The 17,855-nt window shown below is 54.8% G+C and overlaps 1 protein-coding gene across 1 annotated transcript in view; it reads right to left on the bottom strand.

Annotated features, from left to right (window-relative positions):
* The window catches only part of RASGEF1C (RasGEF domain family member 1C), a 64,605-nt gene that overhangs the window by 25,169 nt on the left and 21,581 nt on the right, over positions 1-17,855 (bottom strand). The window contains exons 2-4 of the mRNA XM_081827284.1: positions 7,385-7,567; positions 7,106-7,228; positions 5,782-5,919 (exon numbers count right to left, since the gene is read on the bottom strand). Of these exons, the coding sequence (XP_081683410.1) occupies positions 5,782-5,919; positions 7,106-7,228; positions 7,385-7,561 (438 nt within the window). The 5' untranslated portion in view covers positions 7,562-7,567. The remainder of the gene's footprint in view (positions 1-5,781; positions 5,920-7,105; positions 7,229-7,384; positions 7,568-17,855) is intronic.

The raw sequence follows: 17,855 nt of genomic DNA, 5'->3' as shown, positions 1-17,855 counted from the left end.
GATGCCCCCCCGCCCCCGAGGTGATTCAGGCCCCACAAGCCGAGGAGCTGGCTCCGGAGCAGGGGCGGGTATCTGGGGCCTGGCGTCCAGGCAGCGATGAGCCCTCAGGCAGGCGGGTGGGGTGCCCTGCGGCCCCAGAGGCCTGGGAGGATGGCGGGTGGTCAGTAGTCAGATAGAAGATGTGTGCTCTCTTCACGCTGCTTTGAAACACACAGATCCAGCAGCATTTTGCAGGTGGGGCATCTGGCTAGCTGGGCCGAGTGTGCATGGGGGGCTTCACACTTCCTTAAGTCTGACAGGGCTCCTGGGGGCCGTTGGTGCCCAGAGCTCTGGTGACCGAGTCGGCATCCACCTGCCGCTCACGGAAGTGCTACTCTCTCAAGTGGCCACGGGCAGAGCCTTCAGGACACGGGAATCAGGACAGGAGACTGCTAATCCTACCCAAACCCGAACCCTAGCTCCTGCTCCCAGAGCTGTGGGGGCCAGGCCCACTGCTGAGCGGGACGGTATGTGGGTAAACTGAGGTCCAACTCTTCCATCCACTGCCTGCAGAAGGAACAGCCCCTCTCAGCTCTGTGGGGTCCAAGAGTGTGGTCGGCACGCTGCCGGTCAGGTCTTCACTTGCGTGCTGGGAAACTAGGGAGCTGGGTGCATCCTGTGAGCCCCGACACCTGCACCAGCCCCCCCATGTCTCTCCTCACTCAGCCTGTCAGGAAAGCCCGCGGCCGTGTCTCAGGCTGGGTCTGTCTCCGGTTCCTCCTGCCTCGGGCTCTTGGCAGGCTCGTCTGCACCGTCCTTCCATGCTGGAGATCCGCCCCCCATCTCCTCTGGCTCCCCCTTCCCCTTCAGTCTGTCCCTTGGCCCTGGGTAAGCTGGGTCATGTCCAGAGTGTTACTCAGTGTCTGTGTGGACAACATCCATCTTACACATACAGCTTCTTCTCGGATCTGCAGAGCCACATGGCCAAGGGGCCACCTCGACCCAATGTGTGCGAGTGGCCGTCTCGCCCCCCTTGCCCAGAGCTGCCTCCTCTGTCCACATCCCTGTCTCAGCCCCCGGAGCACCTGTGTCCTGCGCACAGGCCTGTGGCCATCCTCAAGCCCCCCTCTCCCGCACACCCCTCCTGGCCGTCACCGATCCTCCTCATTTCGCTTTCTGCGATTTCCATGCTTTGTCTCTGTGGTGCAGGTCCTCGGAGGGCCCCCCTGCATCCACGCCGGCCTCTCTGCACTCCACTCTGCAGCCCGAGTGGTCTGTTGAAAATGCACGTCTGACCTCTGCATCCCCAGTGCCTCTGCAAAGACAGAAGCCCCGCGGGGCTTGGGGGTCCTGAGGTCAGCTCTGGCTACACTCGATGGCCTCCACATGGGCCCTGTCCCCCTCTTTCATCCCTTTGGCCCCTTCCCCGCCCCTCACCCCGAGACCCTGGGAGGGCCTGCTCTCTCCTGCACGTTCTTCTCACGCTTGTGACCTCAGAGCACCGGGCTTCCTTCACATCCTTGGCCAAGCCTCGATCGGGGGATTGTGTACTTCCTCTCTCTGCACTACCAGCTCCACGAAGATTACAGCATGAAGGACTCGGGAGGGGCTCACACACATGTGCTGACTGGAGGAACATGGCCTTCACCTGCTTCTAGCTGCTGGTCAGCCTCGCCGGCGTAGACTGTGGAGCCCTCCTGAAGCCAAGGCCTCAGCGTGTCTGTGCCTAGAGTTTGACAGAACCACGGGCTTACGCTATTTTAAAAATATGCAGATGATTTCTCAAGACTTGTTTCTACTGAACCAGTATATTCACTCCCAATGATGATCTTTTTCTGCTTGCTAATTCCTTTAGAATTCACCCGGCGGTGTTAACCTCAAGTTTATCTGTTGGTTCTTTCCCGAATCTTCTGCACCCCTCTGAATAGGGGGATGCTGTGTGCTGGTTCTTCTCTCATGATTCCTACACCCTTGTGGATAGAGGCTGGGAGATCTAGGTACGTCTGAGCAGACCCAGAGACCCAGCTCTGAGAATGTTGAGGCTGTCCCTTGTCCCTGTCAGGAAGGCACGTTCCACGCACGGAAAGCTCCACCCCTCATAGCCTGCCCGATGCCATCCATTTCCACGGAGCCACCTGACATGTACATGGACCTGGGTTTCAAGTACAGAGGTCGTTCAAAGGCTCTCCAGGAGCCTCCTGGCCATTCATGGTTAGAACTCATCTCTGACTGGACAGTCATGGGCCTCTGTTCTTCGGAATTCTTGAAAATCCCACCTGAGCCAAGCCCAGGGTGACTTGCAATGGGCTCAGCCCACCCTGCGGAGGCAGGAGCTCTGCACCTGCCACCAGTTTTTTCTCTGTGTTAGCTTTCCACTCCCTGCGCCCTTGGGCGGGGGGCTGGGGGGAGCCTCCGAGGGCAGCAGTGTGAGCCCAGCAGATCGTCATGGGAATGGGAAGGCAAGGCCATCCCCGGGAGGGCCTGTGGTATCAGCTTCCTCTGCAGCCGCCCCGGGTGGGTGTGGCCAGGGCACATGGGTCCTCCTGTCCTGTCTCCTTTACTGGAGCTGTGGCCTCTGGGCCTCTCCTGGCTTCCCCCTCAGCCTCAGCACTGGCTTCCCTGAGCCAAAACTGCTGAGTCCAGCCTGCGGGTAGCCCCTCGCAGGCAGGGTGCCCAGGCTAGCACGGAGTGGCCCCAAACAAGTATCCTGATGCAGTGGCCATGTTCAGTCATGGAGAAGGGCCTTTCCAGCTCCTCTCTGGCCTTTTGTTCCCAGATGCTGAGAGGTGGCAGGCAGTGCAGGGAGATCATGAGGGTTCAGGGGAGGGAACAGCACGTAAGAGGAGGTGTCACCTTTCACGGCCCTCTGATGGGGAAGCCCCTTGGCCCTGGCCCTGTGCTGTTTCCTCTTTTTCCCTGAGCCTCACTGTTATCTCACAGCCCTTATCACCCTCCCTCTTTGTAGACAGACATTGAGGGCTCAGAGAGGTTAAGGAACTGGCCCAAAGACACACAGCTCTGAGAATGCTCGTGTTCATTTCACTGACTTGGGCACCGCACTTTACATCATTTGATCTGGTCCCTGTGTGAGAAACCTGTTACAGAAAAATGCTGAAATATTCTTGGAGCTAAACATATAATGGTTAAAAATAATTTGGAGGGAGGGGGAAATGGGTGGAGGGAGAGAAGAAGTGAATTTGGCAAAATGTTGATAATTGTTGAGCCTAGGTGGTGAATACATGGGAGCTCAGGGTTGTTATTCTTTGTTTTTGTGTATGCTTGAAATGTTCCACAATAAAAACTCCATACAAGTTAAAAATAAGCCCCACATCCCCTGAATTTTGGAAATAATTCGTTCCCCGTCACAGCTCACGAAGTGCCGAAATAAGAACACACGTGACTTTAGGAACTCTTCACTGCAAATTTGTGTGGTGGGTGATGATTATCCTGTTTTGCTGATAAAGAGACTGAAGCTCAGAGAGGTGAAGCACCTTGCCTGAGGTCACACAGCTGTGGTTTCTGAGCCGGGGTCTGAGTGGGCTCAGGCAGTCTGATCCAGACCCCGTGCTCTGAGTCCTACCGTGGCCCTGCCTGATCAGACAGGTCACTGGCTCCTTTCTGGGCCGAGCCCTTGCGCTCTGTGCTGGGAGGGGAGCAACCCACGGTCCACCTGCAGCCTCCAGGGGAGGGGCGGCAGCACCCAGAGGACATGCCCTTTGGAGCGGTTGCTCTCTGGGCAAGGGCAACTCTGGGTCTCAAAGACACAAGAAAGCACCCCCGTTTCAGCCCACACCGCTCAGCACACCTAACTGGATCCCAAGGCAAGGAATGAGAATGTCTCAGGTGAATTATATCTGCCCCAAAAACCTACACCTGGTGGATGGCTGCTCTCAACAGCCATTCCTAGGCCTCACTCATTTCTCATCCACGGGGTAGTTAGAAAAGATTTCCCAGCACAGTCCTGGTGGCAGGCCTGACAGCTTCTCAGGGGAGAAGGCCCTACTTCCCTAGGAAGCCAGCCCAGGACTTACACCCATCCCCCCACTGCAGCTGGAAGGACAGGGTCTGCCTTGGAAATGGCTCCACCAATGGCAGAGGCAGGCCTGACAAGGGTGGATGATTCTGTCTTGTCAGTGGTTCAGATCTTATTCTGCTGAAGACCTCCTGGGGACAGGGGGCTGAAGCAGAAGACTGGACTCTCATCCCCCTGCATACCCTCCATTCCATCCATCCATCCATCCATCCATCCATCCATCCACTCATCCATTCACCCACTCATCTACCCATCCATCCATCCATTCACCTACCCATCCATCCATTCACCCATCCATCCATCCACCTATCCATCCACTTACATATCTACCCATCCATCTACCCATCCATCCATCCTTATTCATCCATCCACCTATCCATCCATCTGTCCATCCTTATTCACCCATCCTCCCACCCACCCACCCATCTTTCTATCCACTCATCCATCCATCCACCCATCCATTCTTACTCACCCATCTACTCACCCACCCACCCATTCATCCATCCATCCATCCATCCATTCATCCATATTCATCCATCCACCTACCCACCCTCATATCCTCCCATCCATCCATCTATCCACCCCCCAACCTACCCATCAATCTGTCCACATTCACTCACACTAAAAATCCATCTGCGTATCAGAATATCCAACATCTATCTTCCCCCCTCCACCCATCCATCAAGGTAGCCAACTATCTAACCATCAAGCCAGCCAGAATCTCCCTCCCAGCTTGTACCCACCCCTCCTAACTCATCCAATCATTGAGCCTTCTCTGACCCCACTTCCTGCTGCATCCTAAGCCAAGTGTCAGGATCCCCAGATGGATTAGGAGATGCAGAGGAGGAGGGGGAGGAGGAGGAGGAGATGACTCTCATCTCACCGAGCCCTCAGAGTGGCTAAGTCACTTGTCTGCCATGTGACACGGCCCACAGGCAAGGTCTCCCTCTCTGCTTTATGGCTCCCTATTGCCCATCCTGCCTTGGTGGTTTTCCTTGGTTTCACAAGCACGGGACTCTGCCATGTCCAGACCCACTTCTCGGCACATGACTAGCTACCAGCTTGCCACATGCAGTCTCCTCCCAGGGCAACTGACCTGCATTCCCCCCAATGTTCTCTCCTAGGGAAAGCAGCTGCATGCTGGCCACAGAATCACTCTGGAGATTCCGATAAGCCTGCCCCTTCTAAGTGTACCAGGAGACTTCCATCCCCTTTGCAGGGTCCTTCTCTGTATTCTGACCCTAATCCTGAGAGGTGGGGATTTCTGTCCCCCTTTTACCTTTAAGTGTCTTCCCCAGAATAATGCAGCTGGGATAACAGGGCAGGGTGTGGGGTGCCTGATGCCCACCCCACTGGCTGCCTTCCAAGCCACAAGGGCTGCATTTACCTTGGGATGTGGTTTTAGCCACAGGGGGGCCCTATTTCCTCTTCTGCCCCAACCAGGGCCCTCCAGGCCAGCCTAATGGGTCACTGACCAAGGGCCTGGTCGCAAGAGACCGTGAGGGGGTCTTTCCTCGCCTGCCATCTGATGACGTATATGAGCGCAGGACAGGAGAGAGGTCAAGAGACCGGACCTGGAACCAGAGGCCTGGTTTCCCTGCCAGCTCTGCAGGGCCTGATTTCCTGATGGGGCAGAAAGGGGCTGATTTTAGAGGGGCTGCAGTGTACAGATGGCGGGATGAGGGCCCTGAGGTTGGCCCCAGGAACAGGCTCAGGTCCCCGGTGTAGGCGTGCAGACAGGGTGTAGGACTTGCGTTCGGCTTGCCTACCTCGTCACAGGGGGCAATGCGGCCCATCACGTCCTTCAGGTGCCCGATGGTCGACTCCTCCTGGAAGTCCCGCGGGAATGTCTCCGTCCATTCGGCCAACAACTGGAGCAGTTTGGGGCCAAACTTCCGGACCCGGGCCTGCAAGGCAAGCCAAGAAGCGTCTGCACAAGGTGAAGGGGCCCCATCAGCTGCCGCATCAGCCACGCACTGCGCATGCTCTGCTGGGGTCGGGCTACCCCGGCAGCGCCCCTGGTGGCCGAGGGAGGTGTGCCTGGTGCCTTCTCTGTGTCAGGTGATAGGGCTGGGGGCTGACCACAGGGGAACAGAGGGGGACAGACACACGTGTGGCGCAGGATCCTCTGTTGTTTTTGCCTGCTGGGCATCCTACCTCCCTCTCTGTGGTGATAACATCTCAGTTTGCTTTGGGAGTTTCCGTCTCCCTCATTCCCCGCCCTTGGGGTTCAGAGGCAGTTCACCTCGCCTCAGGCCCCCTGGCAGGGGTCCAGATCAGTGCTGGCCAATGAGAACGTCGTACAGCCCCATCATGCACACTGATTGGCTCACAGGTGGGCCTGTCGCCTAAGCTAAGCCAATGAGGTCGGCACTTTCCTTGGGACCTATTTAGAGCGCGGCTTGCTGTTTCCACTGGAATTGGGAAGAGTAGATGGCGAGCCTGGAGTGGCCGAGGCCACCTGTCACTGGGCAGGGAGACCCTGGCCGAGTGAGGGTGGGGCTGGCCCCGAGGAGAACGGAGCAGAGGGTCGGAGGGAGAAAGAACACGTTTCCATGGGGGTCATTGGAGCCCCGGGAGCCAGTGGTACTTGAGACCTCGCAGTTGCATGAGCCAGCGAAGTCCCTTTGTCTTAGGCCAGCTGTAGTTGGGCTTCAACTACAGTATAGCGCCAGAGCCCGAAGGACACACCTATAAACAGTCACAGCCGCGGGATCTGGCCGGGGACGGAGGAAGGCTGAGCCATCAGCAGACCCCACAGGGGGAGGATGGCACGGAGTGTGCTGAAGGCAGAAAGCCCAGCAGATGCCGCAGGGCCATCCCAGGTGGCAAGGGTCCTGCTGATGGGGTTCTGGGGGCCCGGGTCTGGGCATGCTGTGAGCTCAGGGCCTCCCGCAGGACAGTGGGAAACAGCACCTGGTTGAAGGGTCCCAACTCTGTCCCTTCTAGCTCTGGGCCTCAGACGAGTCAGGAAGCCCCTGTGGGCTCCGGCTCAGGAGCATGGGGGACAGTGACCGCCACTCCAAGAGGTCAACGCGTGAGGGCACGTCAGGGGAGTGCCTGATACCGGGAGGCCCCTGCCCTGGCCCTCACCTTGTCCAGCACAGGCTGGTCCAGTTGCTGTTGCTCAATGCACAGGTGGCAGACGCGGGCCAGGAGCTCCCGGGGCTCGATGAAGAGGCGGGCGCTCAGGAGGAAGGTGAAGATGTAGGCTTTCTGGGGGGACACAGAGAAAGGCAGCATGTGCTCACAAAAGCATGGCAGGGCTGTGCCCCCAGGTCCGAGACCAGCCCCAGCCCTAGGGTCTCCCCCATGCGTGGCAGAAGAGAGCCCGCTCTGATGCCCCTCCTCCCCACTGCGTGGGTCACCCACCTCGGGGTAGTAGTCAGTCGTGGGCACCAGGTGCTGGATCAGGGTGTCCAGGGAGGCTGATGAGGGAGCCCCATCCAGGAGGGGCTGCCCGGCCTGCTCGCCATCCGTGGGCTCAGTGGGGGGTGGGCCAGGGCTGCCAGGGGTGACCATGTCGGAGGCGCTCAGTGTCCGGGGCATGCCTGTCTGCAGTAAAAGGAGGAGTTGAGGCACACCTGGGCTGGGGCCCTTCGGTCCCCTGGGCGCCTGGCTGGGTGGGCCCTGCCTCGTCCAGGCACTTTGGTGCCCATCACTTCCTGGCAGGGCTGCCAGGGATCCCTACCCCCCAGCACGGCATCCCTCAGGAACCAACCCTCCTCCACTCTTGGTCCAAGCCACTTAGGGACTGACTCTTTCCGCTCCTACCCCCAGGCAAGGTTGTTTTTGACAGGGCTTAGACCGCAATTTGCATATTGCCTCTGCCCGTGGCCACAAAGACTTTTAGTTCAGGAATGGGCCTGATCCAAACTGGAGGGCTCAGGTGGGATCCCAGAACATCTGCGGCGCTCAGCTCTCTCCCCCTGCCCGTCCCCCGCCCCCACTGGGGTCTCTGAGCTGGCAGAATGGCACCAAGCACCAGGGAAGTGGGCCCATTCCTGAGTTCGTCAGGTGAGGCCTTGCAGGAAGCTGTGTGAGTTGGGGTTCTCTCAAGGGTCTCTCTGTAGCCTGATATTCCAGGCTCTTTGAGATTCCGACCCACTGACCCATCCAGCTGTTTCCCCCACGGGAAGCCTCTCCCACCGTGTTCACCCCTCCATCCCTCTGGACACGGCTAAAATGCCTCCTCCTTGGTGAAACCTTCCCTTCTTGCCTACAGTGACCCTCCCCCCACCCAGGCTGGGTGCGGGGTGCAAAGGAAGGCCCCCTATGGCTGTTTGTATGGTGACTTCTCCACCCAAATCTCCTCCAGGCGGGGCTCGGGGCACACGCTCCGAGCGGCACCGAGTCAAGGGTCTGGCCCACAGCAGGTGCGGGCCGTGGACCTGTGTCTCCTCTCCCCGGTTCTTCCACATATCCCCAAGGGCAAGTCTTCCAGAACTAAGCCTTCAGGACACTCATGGCAGTGAGTCCTGGCCAAGCCCGTCTAACCAGCATTCCCCATGACGTTGAAGTCACCCCCACATTCTTTTTTTTTTTTTTTTAAGATTTTATTTATTTATTTGACAGAGAGACACAGCGAGAGAGGGAACACAAGCAGGGGGAGTGGGAGAGGGAGAAGCAGACTCCCCGCCGAGCAGGGAGCCCGATGCGGGGCCCGATCCCAGGACCCTGGGATCATGACCTGAGCCGAAGGCAGACGCTTAACGACTGAGCCACCCAGGCACCCTCCAGGGGTAATTTTTAAAAGCCAACGATGAAGCAACTCAAGGGCCCGTTGCCGGGTGAATGGATAAAGGAAATGTGGGCTACTGTTACGATGGAATATTATTCAGCTGTAAAAAAGAAGGGAATGTTGAATAGGCTACATGGTGGGTGAAGCTTGAGGGGAGAACGCTAAATGAGACAGGCTGGCCCCGGAGGGACAAATACTGCGTGGCTGCACTCACAGGAGGTGCTAGGATAGTGACATTCGCAGACAGAGGATGGTAGCTGCCAGGGGCTGGGGGGAGGGGGCGAGCTCGTGTTTAACGGGGACAGAATTCCAGTTTTGCAAGCTGTAAAGGGTCATGGGGATGGCTGCTCAACAATACGGATGCATTTAATACACTGAACTGTACCCTTAGAAATGGCTTAACGAGGGCTAAAATGGTAGATTTTATGTTATGTGTATTTTACAATTTTTTTTTTAAAAGCCAGTGATGATGGGGAAACTGTTTATCATCACAATTTCCCTTGAAAGTCCTTGAAACCACCAGTAAGCCTTCCAATCCGTGTTTTTGCGAACACAGCCTGCATGGTGTCCACGCGTGGCGGGCTGGGGGCCAGGGCCGGCATAGACGGGGTCCGAGCCCGAGGGGCTCGCCACAGCTGGGGGCACCGGGGGACCAGCAGGCGGCTCTGCCTGTGCCCTCCGAAGAGCGGTTGCAAGTTCTCGCTCTTTCTGCCGTGCTGGGGCACGGGGCTCCGCGTGTGTGAGCAGCCGCGTGCGCGGTATGACCCCAGCAGGCTTCCGCTTTACCCCCGTGGCACGAACGAGTCTGTTAAACCACCAGTGCGATCAGGCTGCAGCACTGAAAAAGGTGTCCCTGGTGGGCCTCCCGCCACCCTGCTGTCCCCGTTGCTGTGAGTCAGTGTCATTCCTTCCAGCTCAGTCATCACACAAAGCCTCCAGGATGACAGGCCCCAGGGACACCTGGGCAGATCCCAGGGTGGCAGTGGGTGGCGGGTCGGGGGCATGTCCACCCCGGGGCGAGCCCACTGAGGGGGCACCAGTGCCTTGTGCTGGCCTACAGCCAAGAGTGGCCAAGCCACTCTCTGCAGCTGGAACCGCGAAGGCCGCTCTCTGACCTGTCCAGGTGAGGGCGCCTTGCCCCAGGACGAGCCACTCACCAGGCCTTGGCACACACTGGACATGCCTGCCTGGTGGCCTCCCAGTCCCTAGGCCTCATGCTGGCCTGGGTCTCCCCATGCTGCGTGTCCTCTAGGAGGGGCCTGGCTCGCTCACTGCTGCACCCCCGATTCTTCCCGCCCGCCCCCCCCCCGGGCCCATACATGGTGGGTGCTCGGTCAAGGTGCGTGGTGTTCAAGTGACTCAGCAGCGCAGGTGAGAGCAGAGGGGCCTGAGATTAGAGTGGCATGGGGGGATGCGGCTGACATGCGGGCTTCCCAGCGGGAGAGTCAGCGGGAGGGAGGAGCAGGGAGAAGCCCCTGGGCCTGGCCCCGCTCGCTGACCCCTCAGCCCTCCCATCGTTCAGATAAGGAGATGAATGCTCGCAGAGAAAGGCGGGTGCCCAGCTCCCGCACTGCGTACCTGGCTGAGTGGGACTTGAGCACAGGTGTATCTGAGTCCCAGGCCCCATTCCTGTCCACCAGCCCAGCTGGGCCCTGATGCTGGCGCCCCCAGACCACAGCCTCCAGGGGACGCGGCAGACTCCGAAAGTGTGACCAGCAGTGCCCAGGGCGTGAGGACAGAAGCATGTGCTGGCTGGCCGCGGGGGTCACCTCAGCCCCTCCTGGAGACAGGCCAGCCCTCGCCCACATGGAGTCTGGCCCGTGGGCACCAGTCCCGGGTGCCATGTCTCCTTCCCAGCTCAGACCCTGGCTCCGGACCCAAGTCCACCCCCCTCGTGCTTCCATCTGTTGGGTCTGCCTCCTCGGCATCCATTTCCTTTCCTTGTGGCCAGAACACCGGGCTTTGAGGGTGTTCCCGCAATAACCACGCCTTGCGATGAATACAGACCGGGGTGCTGAGACCTTCAGGGAGGCTCCGCCCACACCTGGCCAAGGGGCGGACACCAGCCCTGGCCGATCAGACGCTGCCACCCTGAAAAATGCACCTGAAGAGGGCCTGACCTGAAGAGGCCGGCCTGGGAGGGCTTGGCTTCTGAGTCACAGCTGCCCCCTTCCTACACGTGCACTTCTGTCTCGGTTTCCCTGCTCACATCCCCTACTCCCGCTTGCCCAGCCCCCACCCATGAGGCGCATCTGTCTCTGCGTGTTTAGGTCTCCAGGCCCAGCATCTGGAGGTCCTGGGGCTCCCGCGACAGTTACGAGGCTGCCAGTCTGCGCTGCATCTGCGGGGAGGACCCTGCCCCCCCCAAAGCCATCCTGCAGGTGGGCACCCTTCCTTCTGGGGTTTTGCGCTGTCAGACCCAGAGCCCACCTGCCGCCGGGGTCTAGTGGTGGACAGCTTTTTGGGACTGTGTGGCCTAAGCCTAACTCCTGTATGCGACACAGGGACAAGTGTTGGATCAGATGGAATTCCCGGGAAGGTACAGACCTAGAGGGTAACCTTTCTCTCATTCCCCAACCTTTCTCTCATTCCCCAAACATCTAACCTTCCTCTTCACTGGCAAGAGGCTGGCAAGGGCCCTGTGGTTCCCCCCAAGGAGAGGTCCCTAGAGAAAGTCTAGAGTTGTGGGCACAAAAGAGCACAGCTCCACTGGGATCCTGGGGGACTGACCACATGCTCAGACCTTCCAAGTTTAATAAATGCCAGGACTCTTGACTTGTATGCTTGGTATCCTCATTTTTTCTTTTTCTTTTTCTTAGAAGGGGGAGCAGAGGGAGAGGGAGAGAGAGAATCTCAAGCAGGCTCCATGCCCAGGAGCCTGATACGGGGCTTGATCTCACAAGCCTGAGATCATGCCCTGAGCCAAAACCAAGGGTCGGAGGCTCAACCGACTGAGCCACCCAGGCACCCTGGCTACTCTGATTTTAAAGGTGGCAATTCAACTTATTAAAAAAAAAAAAAAGCCACCATGGGGGCCACAGCGTGGGACAAAAGCATATTTAGAAACAACATCTCTAGCTCCCAGGTGGGCAGTTTCCAAGCCCCGCTCTGCTGTCACAGTCCCCGGTACTGTTTGTTGGTTGGCATTCAAAAACAAAGAATGCAAAGAATGGAAAGCCATAGAACCTATGGAAGAAAAGCACATGGCTGGTCAGCAGAGTGTGTCTTGGGGGCTGGAGAGACGTGCTCCCAGGCCTCTGTCCCTGGCTGGGTGCTGGGCCAGGCCTGGCTGAAGGGACAGAGACAGAGGACGCCCCTAGAGGATGACCCTTTGCTGCACGAAGGGTCTCCTGAGCTTTTCAAGTGCCTTCATGTGCTGAGAACGGGAAGAAGAATCCCTCCTCTTCAGTTTATGGAGAGGAGCCACGAGATTAAGTGCACAAAGCACCCAGCACAGCGTCTGCCATGGAGAAGAAAGGGCCGCCAAGACCAGTCCTCCCCAAGGGCCCACGCCACCTGCAGGGCCTGGAGCCATAACACGGGTCGTCATTCCAACTGCTAATGGTGCTCTGGGCCAAAAAGACTTGTCCACTGGGCTCCCGCGATTTACCAGGTTTTCCAAGCTGGCTGAGGCTTGGAGGGCCCTCTACCCCAACACCACTGGAATTTTGATAGAGATTGCATTAAATTTGTAGATTGCTTTGGATAGAATTGACATCTTAACAATATCAATCCATGAATACAAGGTGTCTTTCCATTTATTTGTGTCTTCTCTCATTTCTTTCAGCCACATTTTATACTTTTCACTGTGTAAGTTTTTCGTTTCCTGGGCTGAGTTGATTCCTAACTATAAGCTCCTAAGTCTATTCTTTGTGATGCTATTGTAAGTGGGATGGCTTTATTAATTTCCTTTATTTTTAATGTTTTTTTTAAGATTTTATTTATTTATTTGAGAGAGAGAATGAGAGAGAGAGAGACAGAGCGTGAGAGGGGGAAGGGTCAGAGGGAGAAGCAGACTCCCTGCTGAGCAGGGAGCCCGATGAGGGACTCGACCCCGGGACTCCAGGATCATGACCTGAGCTGAAGGCAGTTGCTTAACCAACTGAGCCACTCAGGTGCCCTCCTTTTTTTTTTTTTTTTTTTAAGATTTTATTTATTTATTTGACACAGAGAGAGAGAGAGACAGTGAGAGAGGGAACACAAGCAGGGGGAGCGGGAGAGGGAGAAGCAGGCTTCCCGCGGAGCAGGGAGCCCGATGTGGGGCTCGATCCCAGGACCCTGGGATCATGACCTGAGCTGAAGAAAGATGCTTAACGGACTGTGCCACCCAGGAGCCCCATCTTAATTTCCTTTTTTGACTGTTCATTGTTAGTGTGTAGAAACACAATTGGTTTTTTTTTGGTGTTGATTTTGTATCCTGTTGTTTTGCTAAATGAATGTTAATTAGTCCAATAAGCATGTGTGTGTGTGTGTGTGTGTGACAATCTGCGTGTTTAGGGTTTTCTACATATAAGAACTAATTTTACTTCCACCTTTCCGATTTGAGTGGCTTTATTTTTCTTTGTGCTGGCTAGAACTTCTTGTACTTTGTGGAATAGCAGTGGCAGAGGTGGGCATCCTTGTGTTGTGGGCATCCTTTGATCTTAGTGGAAAAGCCTTCAGTCTTTCATCATTGAGGATGATGCTATCTGAGAATGTCTTAATTTCTCCCTCATTTTTGAAGTACAGTTTTGCTGCATGTAGGGTTCTTGGTTGACAATTTTTTACTTTTGACACTCTGATTAACCCACTGCCTTCTGGCCCCCAAGGTTTCTGATAAGAAATCTGCTGATAATATTATTGAGGATTCCTTGTATGTGACAAGTCACTTTTCTCTTTCTGTTTTCAAGATTCTCTCTGTCTTTCAACAGTTTGATTATAATGTGTTTCCCAGTGTGGGTCTCTTTGAATTTATCCTACTTGGAATTTGTTGACCTTCTTGTATGTTTATATTCATGTCTTTTATCAACTTTGGGAAGTTTTCAGCCATTATCTCTTCAAATAACCCCACTGCCCCTTCTCTCTGTTCTCTTTCTGGGACTCTCACAACATGTATGTTGGTCTGCTTAATGGTGTCCCACACATCCCTTGGGTTCTATTCATTTTTCTTCATTTCCCCCCCTATTGCTCAGAATCAATCACTTCAATTGTCCTGTCTTCAAGTTCACTGATTTTTCTGTCTGCTCAAGTCTGCTTTTGGAAACTTCTAGTGGATTTCTCATTTCAGTATTGTATTTTTCTGCTCTAAAAATTTCTTTTGGGTTCCTTTTTATGTTCTTTATCTCTTTATTGATATTTCTATTTTGTTCATACATAGTTTTCTTGACTATCCACCTTTAACTTTAGCTCTCTGAACATCTTTGAGATAGTTGTTTTGAAGTCTTTGCCTAATCAGTTCATCATCTCATCTTTCTTAGGCATGGCTTCTCTGATTAATTTCCTCCACCCCTTAACAGTCTTTTCCTTCCTATTTCTTTGTAGGTCTTGTGATCTGTTGTTGTTGTTGAAAATGGGACGTTTGAATCTTGTAATGTAGTAACCCTAGAAATCAGATTTCTGCAGGGGTTTCTGTTTTGTTTGTTTTTTTAAATTGTTGTAGGGTGCCTCTGTGCCCGGATCAGACTGAGGTATGAATTTAAGGCCCTTTTGGGTCTTCTCTGAGCCTACACCTTTCTCTGGGCATGTGCAGTAACTTTAAATTCCTTTGTATACGTGGTTGCTTTTGAAGATCCTAATCCTTAAATGTCTGGCTCCCAAAAGAGAAAAAAGGGAAGAATGAAGGGGGGAAAGTAACAGGCTCTGGCTCTTTAAATCCCCTGGAATCCTCTTCAGCCAGCACAGATCGCAGTAATGATGGCCTGCCTCCGTATCTGCACCTCTGTGATCAAAAACAGCAATAAGCATCAGGACACAGATTCCCCAGTATTTGCAGGACAAGGCCCTTCTTGCCTACCTTGGCTCCCGCAGCTGTGGGTAAGCTACTCCAGGAATATGTTCAAGGCTGCTACCAAGAGGCCGGGGGTGGGGGTGGGGGGGTTGGTGGAGGATGGGTAGCTGCTACTGTGTTAAGAGCTTAAATTGACCAAAATGAACTGAAACTTTCCAAGCCTTCCTCTGGAAGCTGAAAGTCTTTAGATAGGCTCCAGAGTTCTAAGACAGTTACATCAGACGAATTCTGCCAGTTTTGCTGTCTAGCTGGTGGTGGAGTCCTGGTGCTTCTTGCTCCACTGTCTTTCCCAATACTCTCCTCTCCCCTTTGTATCTTTAACTGGATATTGCTATTGGATTTTATATGTGGATTTTTAGATCTCATTAGTTCTAACAGCCTTGTTTTTCCAGAAGACAATTATGTCTACAATTCATGGTGATTTAATCTCTTCCTTTCTGGGTGGTTAAACCTCACACAGTCTTCTTGTCATAATGCATTGGACAGAAATTTCCAGGACAAACAAAGAGAATGATGCTGGTGAGAATAAGCATCTGACATTGTTCCATCTTTCTATCAGGGCCAGGTGTGCTCTGGGGGTTGAGCTTAGAGCCCTTCTAGGGTGATGTTCCTAGTCCCCCTGCAGTGTTTTGGGAGGAGCTGAGGCCACACAGCTCCCGGCTCTGTGTGTGTATCCTGAAAACCCCAGGTCTCTTCCTTTCCCTGTCATGAGAATGAGTGCCTCCTCCAGTCCAGCTGGTTCTCCTCAGAGCCCGTTTCAGCTTTGTCCAGTTTTGCTTTTATCTGTGCAATCTCTGCAGAGCCTGCAGGAGCTCCAAGAAGAAGCCTGAATTACAGGTTTCCTTGCAGGGTCCACACCAGACTTGCTCCCCAGGGAGGAGGTTGGGAGCTTCAGCCAGATCAGTGCATTGTTAAAGAGCCAAATGGGCATCTTTGCTTGGGACTGCTTCTGCAGGAACAGACACAGTCCCTGTGCCCTTGGGGGGTGGTGGGGAGCTGAACTTGGGGCCTTTTCCAAGGCTCTTGGATGAAATGCCTGGGCCACCTGGCCCAGACAGTTTCTATGTCCCAGCGGTCTCAGTTCAAGAGAAAACATGTGTCATGCTTTATGTGTCTTTTGTTCTCACACATCACTGAATTCTTAACACAACCATATGGGAATGATTGACCACTCCATAGATGGGAAAACCTGCACCCTAAAAGGTAAAGTGGGGTGCACCAGGTTAGCAGCTGGTGACTAGTACCCCAGAACCTTGGGCTCCTGACTCCAGGCCCAGCTCCTGGCCCTGACCCTCAGAGGGGAAACTGGCAAAGGCTGAGTGGGAGATAGATATGGTCTGGAGATTCGTCAAGGGAGCTGGGCTCAGGGACTAGGAGCTTGGGGAGGGTAACCTGAATACTGGGAACCCCAACATGCCCTGGATTTCAGGAGGCATGGAGCCTGCTGAGCAGCCCCTAATGGACTCATCTGAAGAGGAGACCTCAGCTTATAGGCAAGTTCTTCTTGACTCTCACAGGCCACCCTGGGTAGGGCCCTGGACCATGCCAACTCACGCCCTGCGACCCTGAGCAGTGGCAGCATCTTGTTCGGGGCCCCAAAATGCTGTGGTTCTCCACCTCCACCCCCAACAAACCCTGGGGCTGAGACACTCTTCTCATTCCAATTCGGGTCCCGTGAAGGGTTCCTCTCTGTTCCCTGGTATCTGCAAGGATGCTGTGGAGGCACCAGGGCCTCTCCCAGGCCTGAGCCCGGGGGTTCTGCTTGCCTGGGCTGGGAATGCACCTGGCCTTTCCTTCAGGAGGCCATCCAACAGATTTGGTCTGACAGAGCGAGGGGAGGACAGGCCCGAGTTAGTTTTATACTCCATATGGCCCTCAGCTCCTGCTGACAGAGCCTGCTGCTTCTAGATCTCAGGAAGCCCCAGTTTCTGAGAGCTCAGGGCCCAGTGCACAGCCAGTCTGCCAAGTGCAGGTTGATAGCACCAAGCCCACCACAGGACGGTGACTGAACACGGAGCTTTTCAAAGAGGGAAAAGTCGGCCTCTCTCCTGCTCCATAACCCATATGGTCCCTCACTCTTGGTCTCTATCCTCAATTATTTCCTGAGGGCAGACTTCTGTAAGGAGAGGCAATGGGCTGAAGGATGTCAGTCCTTTCAAGGGAATCAAAATGTCCTTCCCAATTGCTCCCCTGAATCACAGTGAAGAGGTTTTGTTTTAGGCCCCCAACCATCATGCTCCCTTCCTTCCCAGAACCCCTTCTCCCCACTGGCTGGAACCTTGGTTAGAGTTGGGGTGAGGGGCTAACTGGGTCCAGGCCAGTGAGAACGCAGCAACCCCCCCTCCCACCCCTGACCAGGGACCCAACTTATCCAGTCAGAGTAAATCCTGGGCCTTGCTGGGAGATCACCCCAGAGACATGTTCCCTTGATACTTTTTCCTCTCTATACCTCTACAAAAATTAAACACAAAAGAGTCTATAAACACATCTACAATTTAAATATAATAATTTTTTATTACTATAACTAAATGAACATCTGTGAACTATACCCAGGCTAATATAAAAAGGATCATCAGTACCTTAAAATCCCTTATGCACCTTCCCAAATCAGGCTGACTTCTCAACCCTCAACTCTAGCTGATGACCATCCTTTTGTGCTGATTGTTTCCTTGCTTTTCATTATAGTTCTACCTGCATATCTATCCCAGACAATATACCACCTAGTCTTGAAAAACAGAGGGCAGGCACACTGGACAGAGGCACTAGGAGGAGGTGAATGGAACAAACAGTCTTCAGGTCGTGGTCTGACTTCTCCTTCTGTGGGAGTTGACAAGGCCCCTTCTGGGGAAGTTGCAAGCAAGGTCACGAGTGAGTCTTGGGAAACACGGGGCTCTTCACACTTGGGCGCTTAGCAAGACTGAGGTGTGGACCAGGCACCGGACATGTGCCAGAAGTATGGCCAGAGGGAAGGGGCTGCCTCCTGCTCTCAGGGAAATGCTGAGAACTTCTATGGGGGATATGCGTGCCCTCAGCAGAGCATCAGGGGAGAGACCCTCGGGGGCACATGGTCAAGACAAGCCAAGTCCTGGCGAGAATCTGGGCCAAGCCGTCCTGGG

This window comes from Leptonychotes weddellii, chromosome 7 (assembly GCF_054177405.1).
Source record: "Leptonychotes weddellii isolate Sample4059 chromosome 7, ASM5417740v2, whole genome shotgun sequence".
NCBI classification, from domain to species: Eukaryota; Metazoa; Chordata; class Mammalia; order Carnivora; family Phocidae; genus Leptonychotes; species Leptonychotes weddellii.
This window is presented reverse-complemented; position numbering and strand designations above follow the sequence as displayed.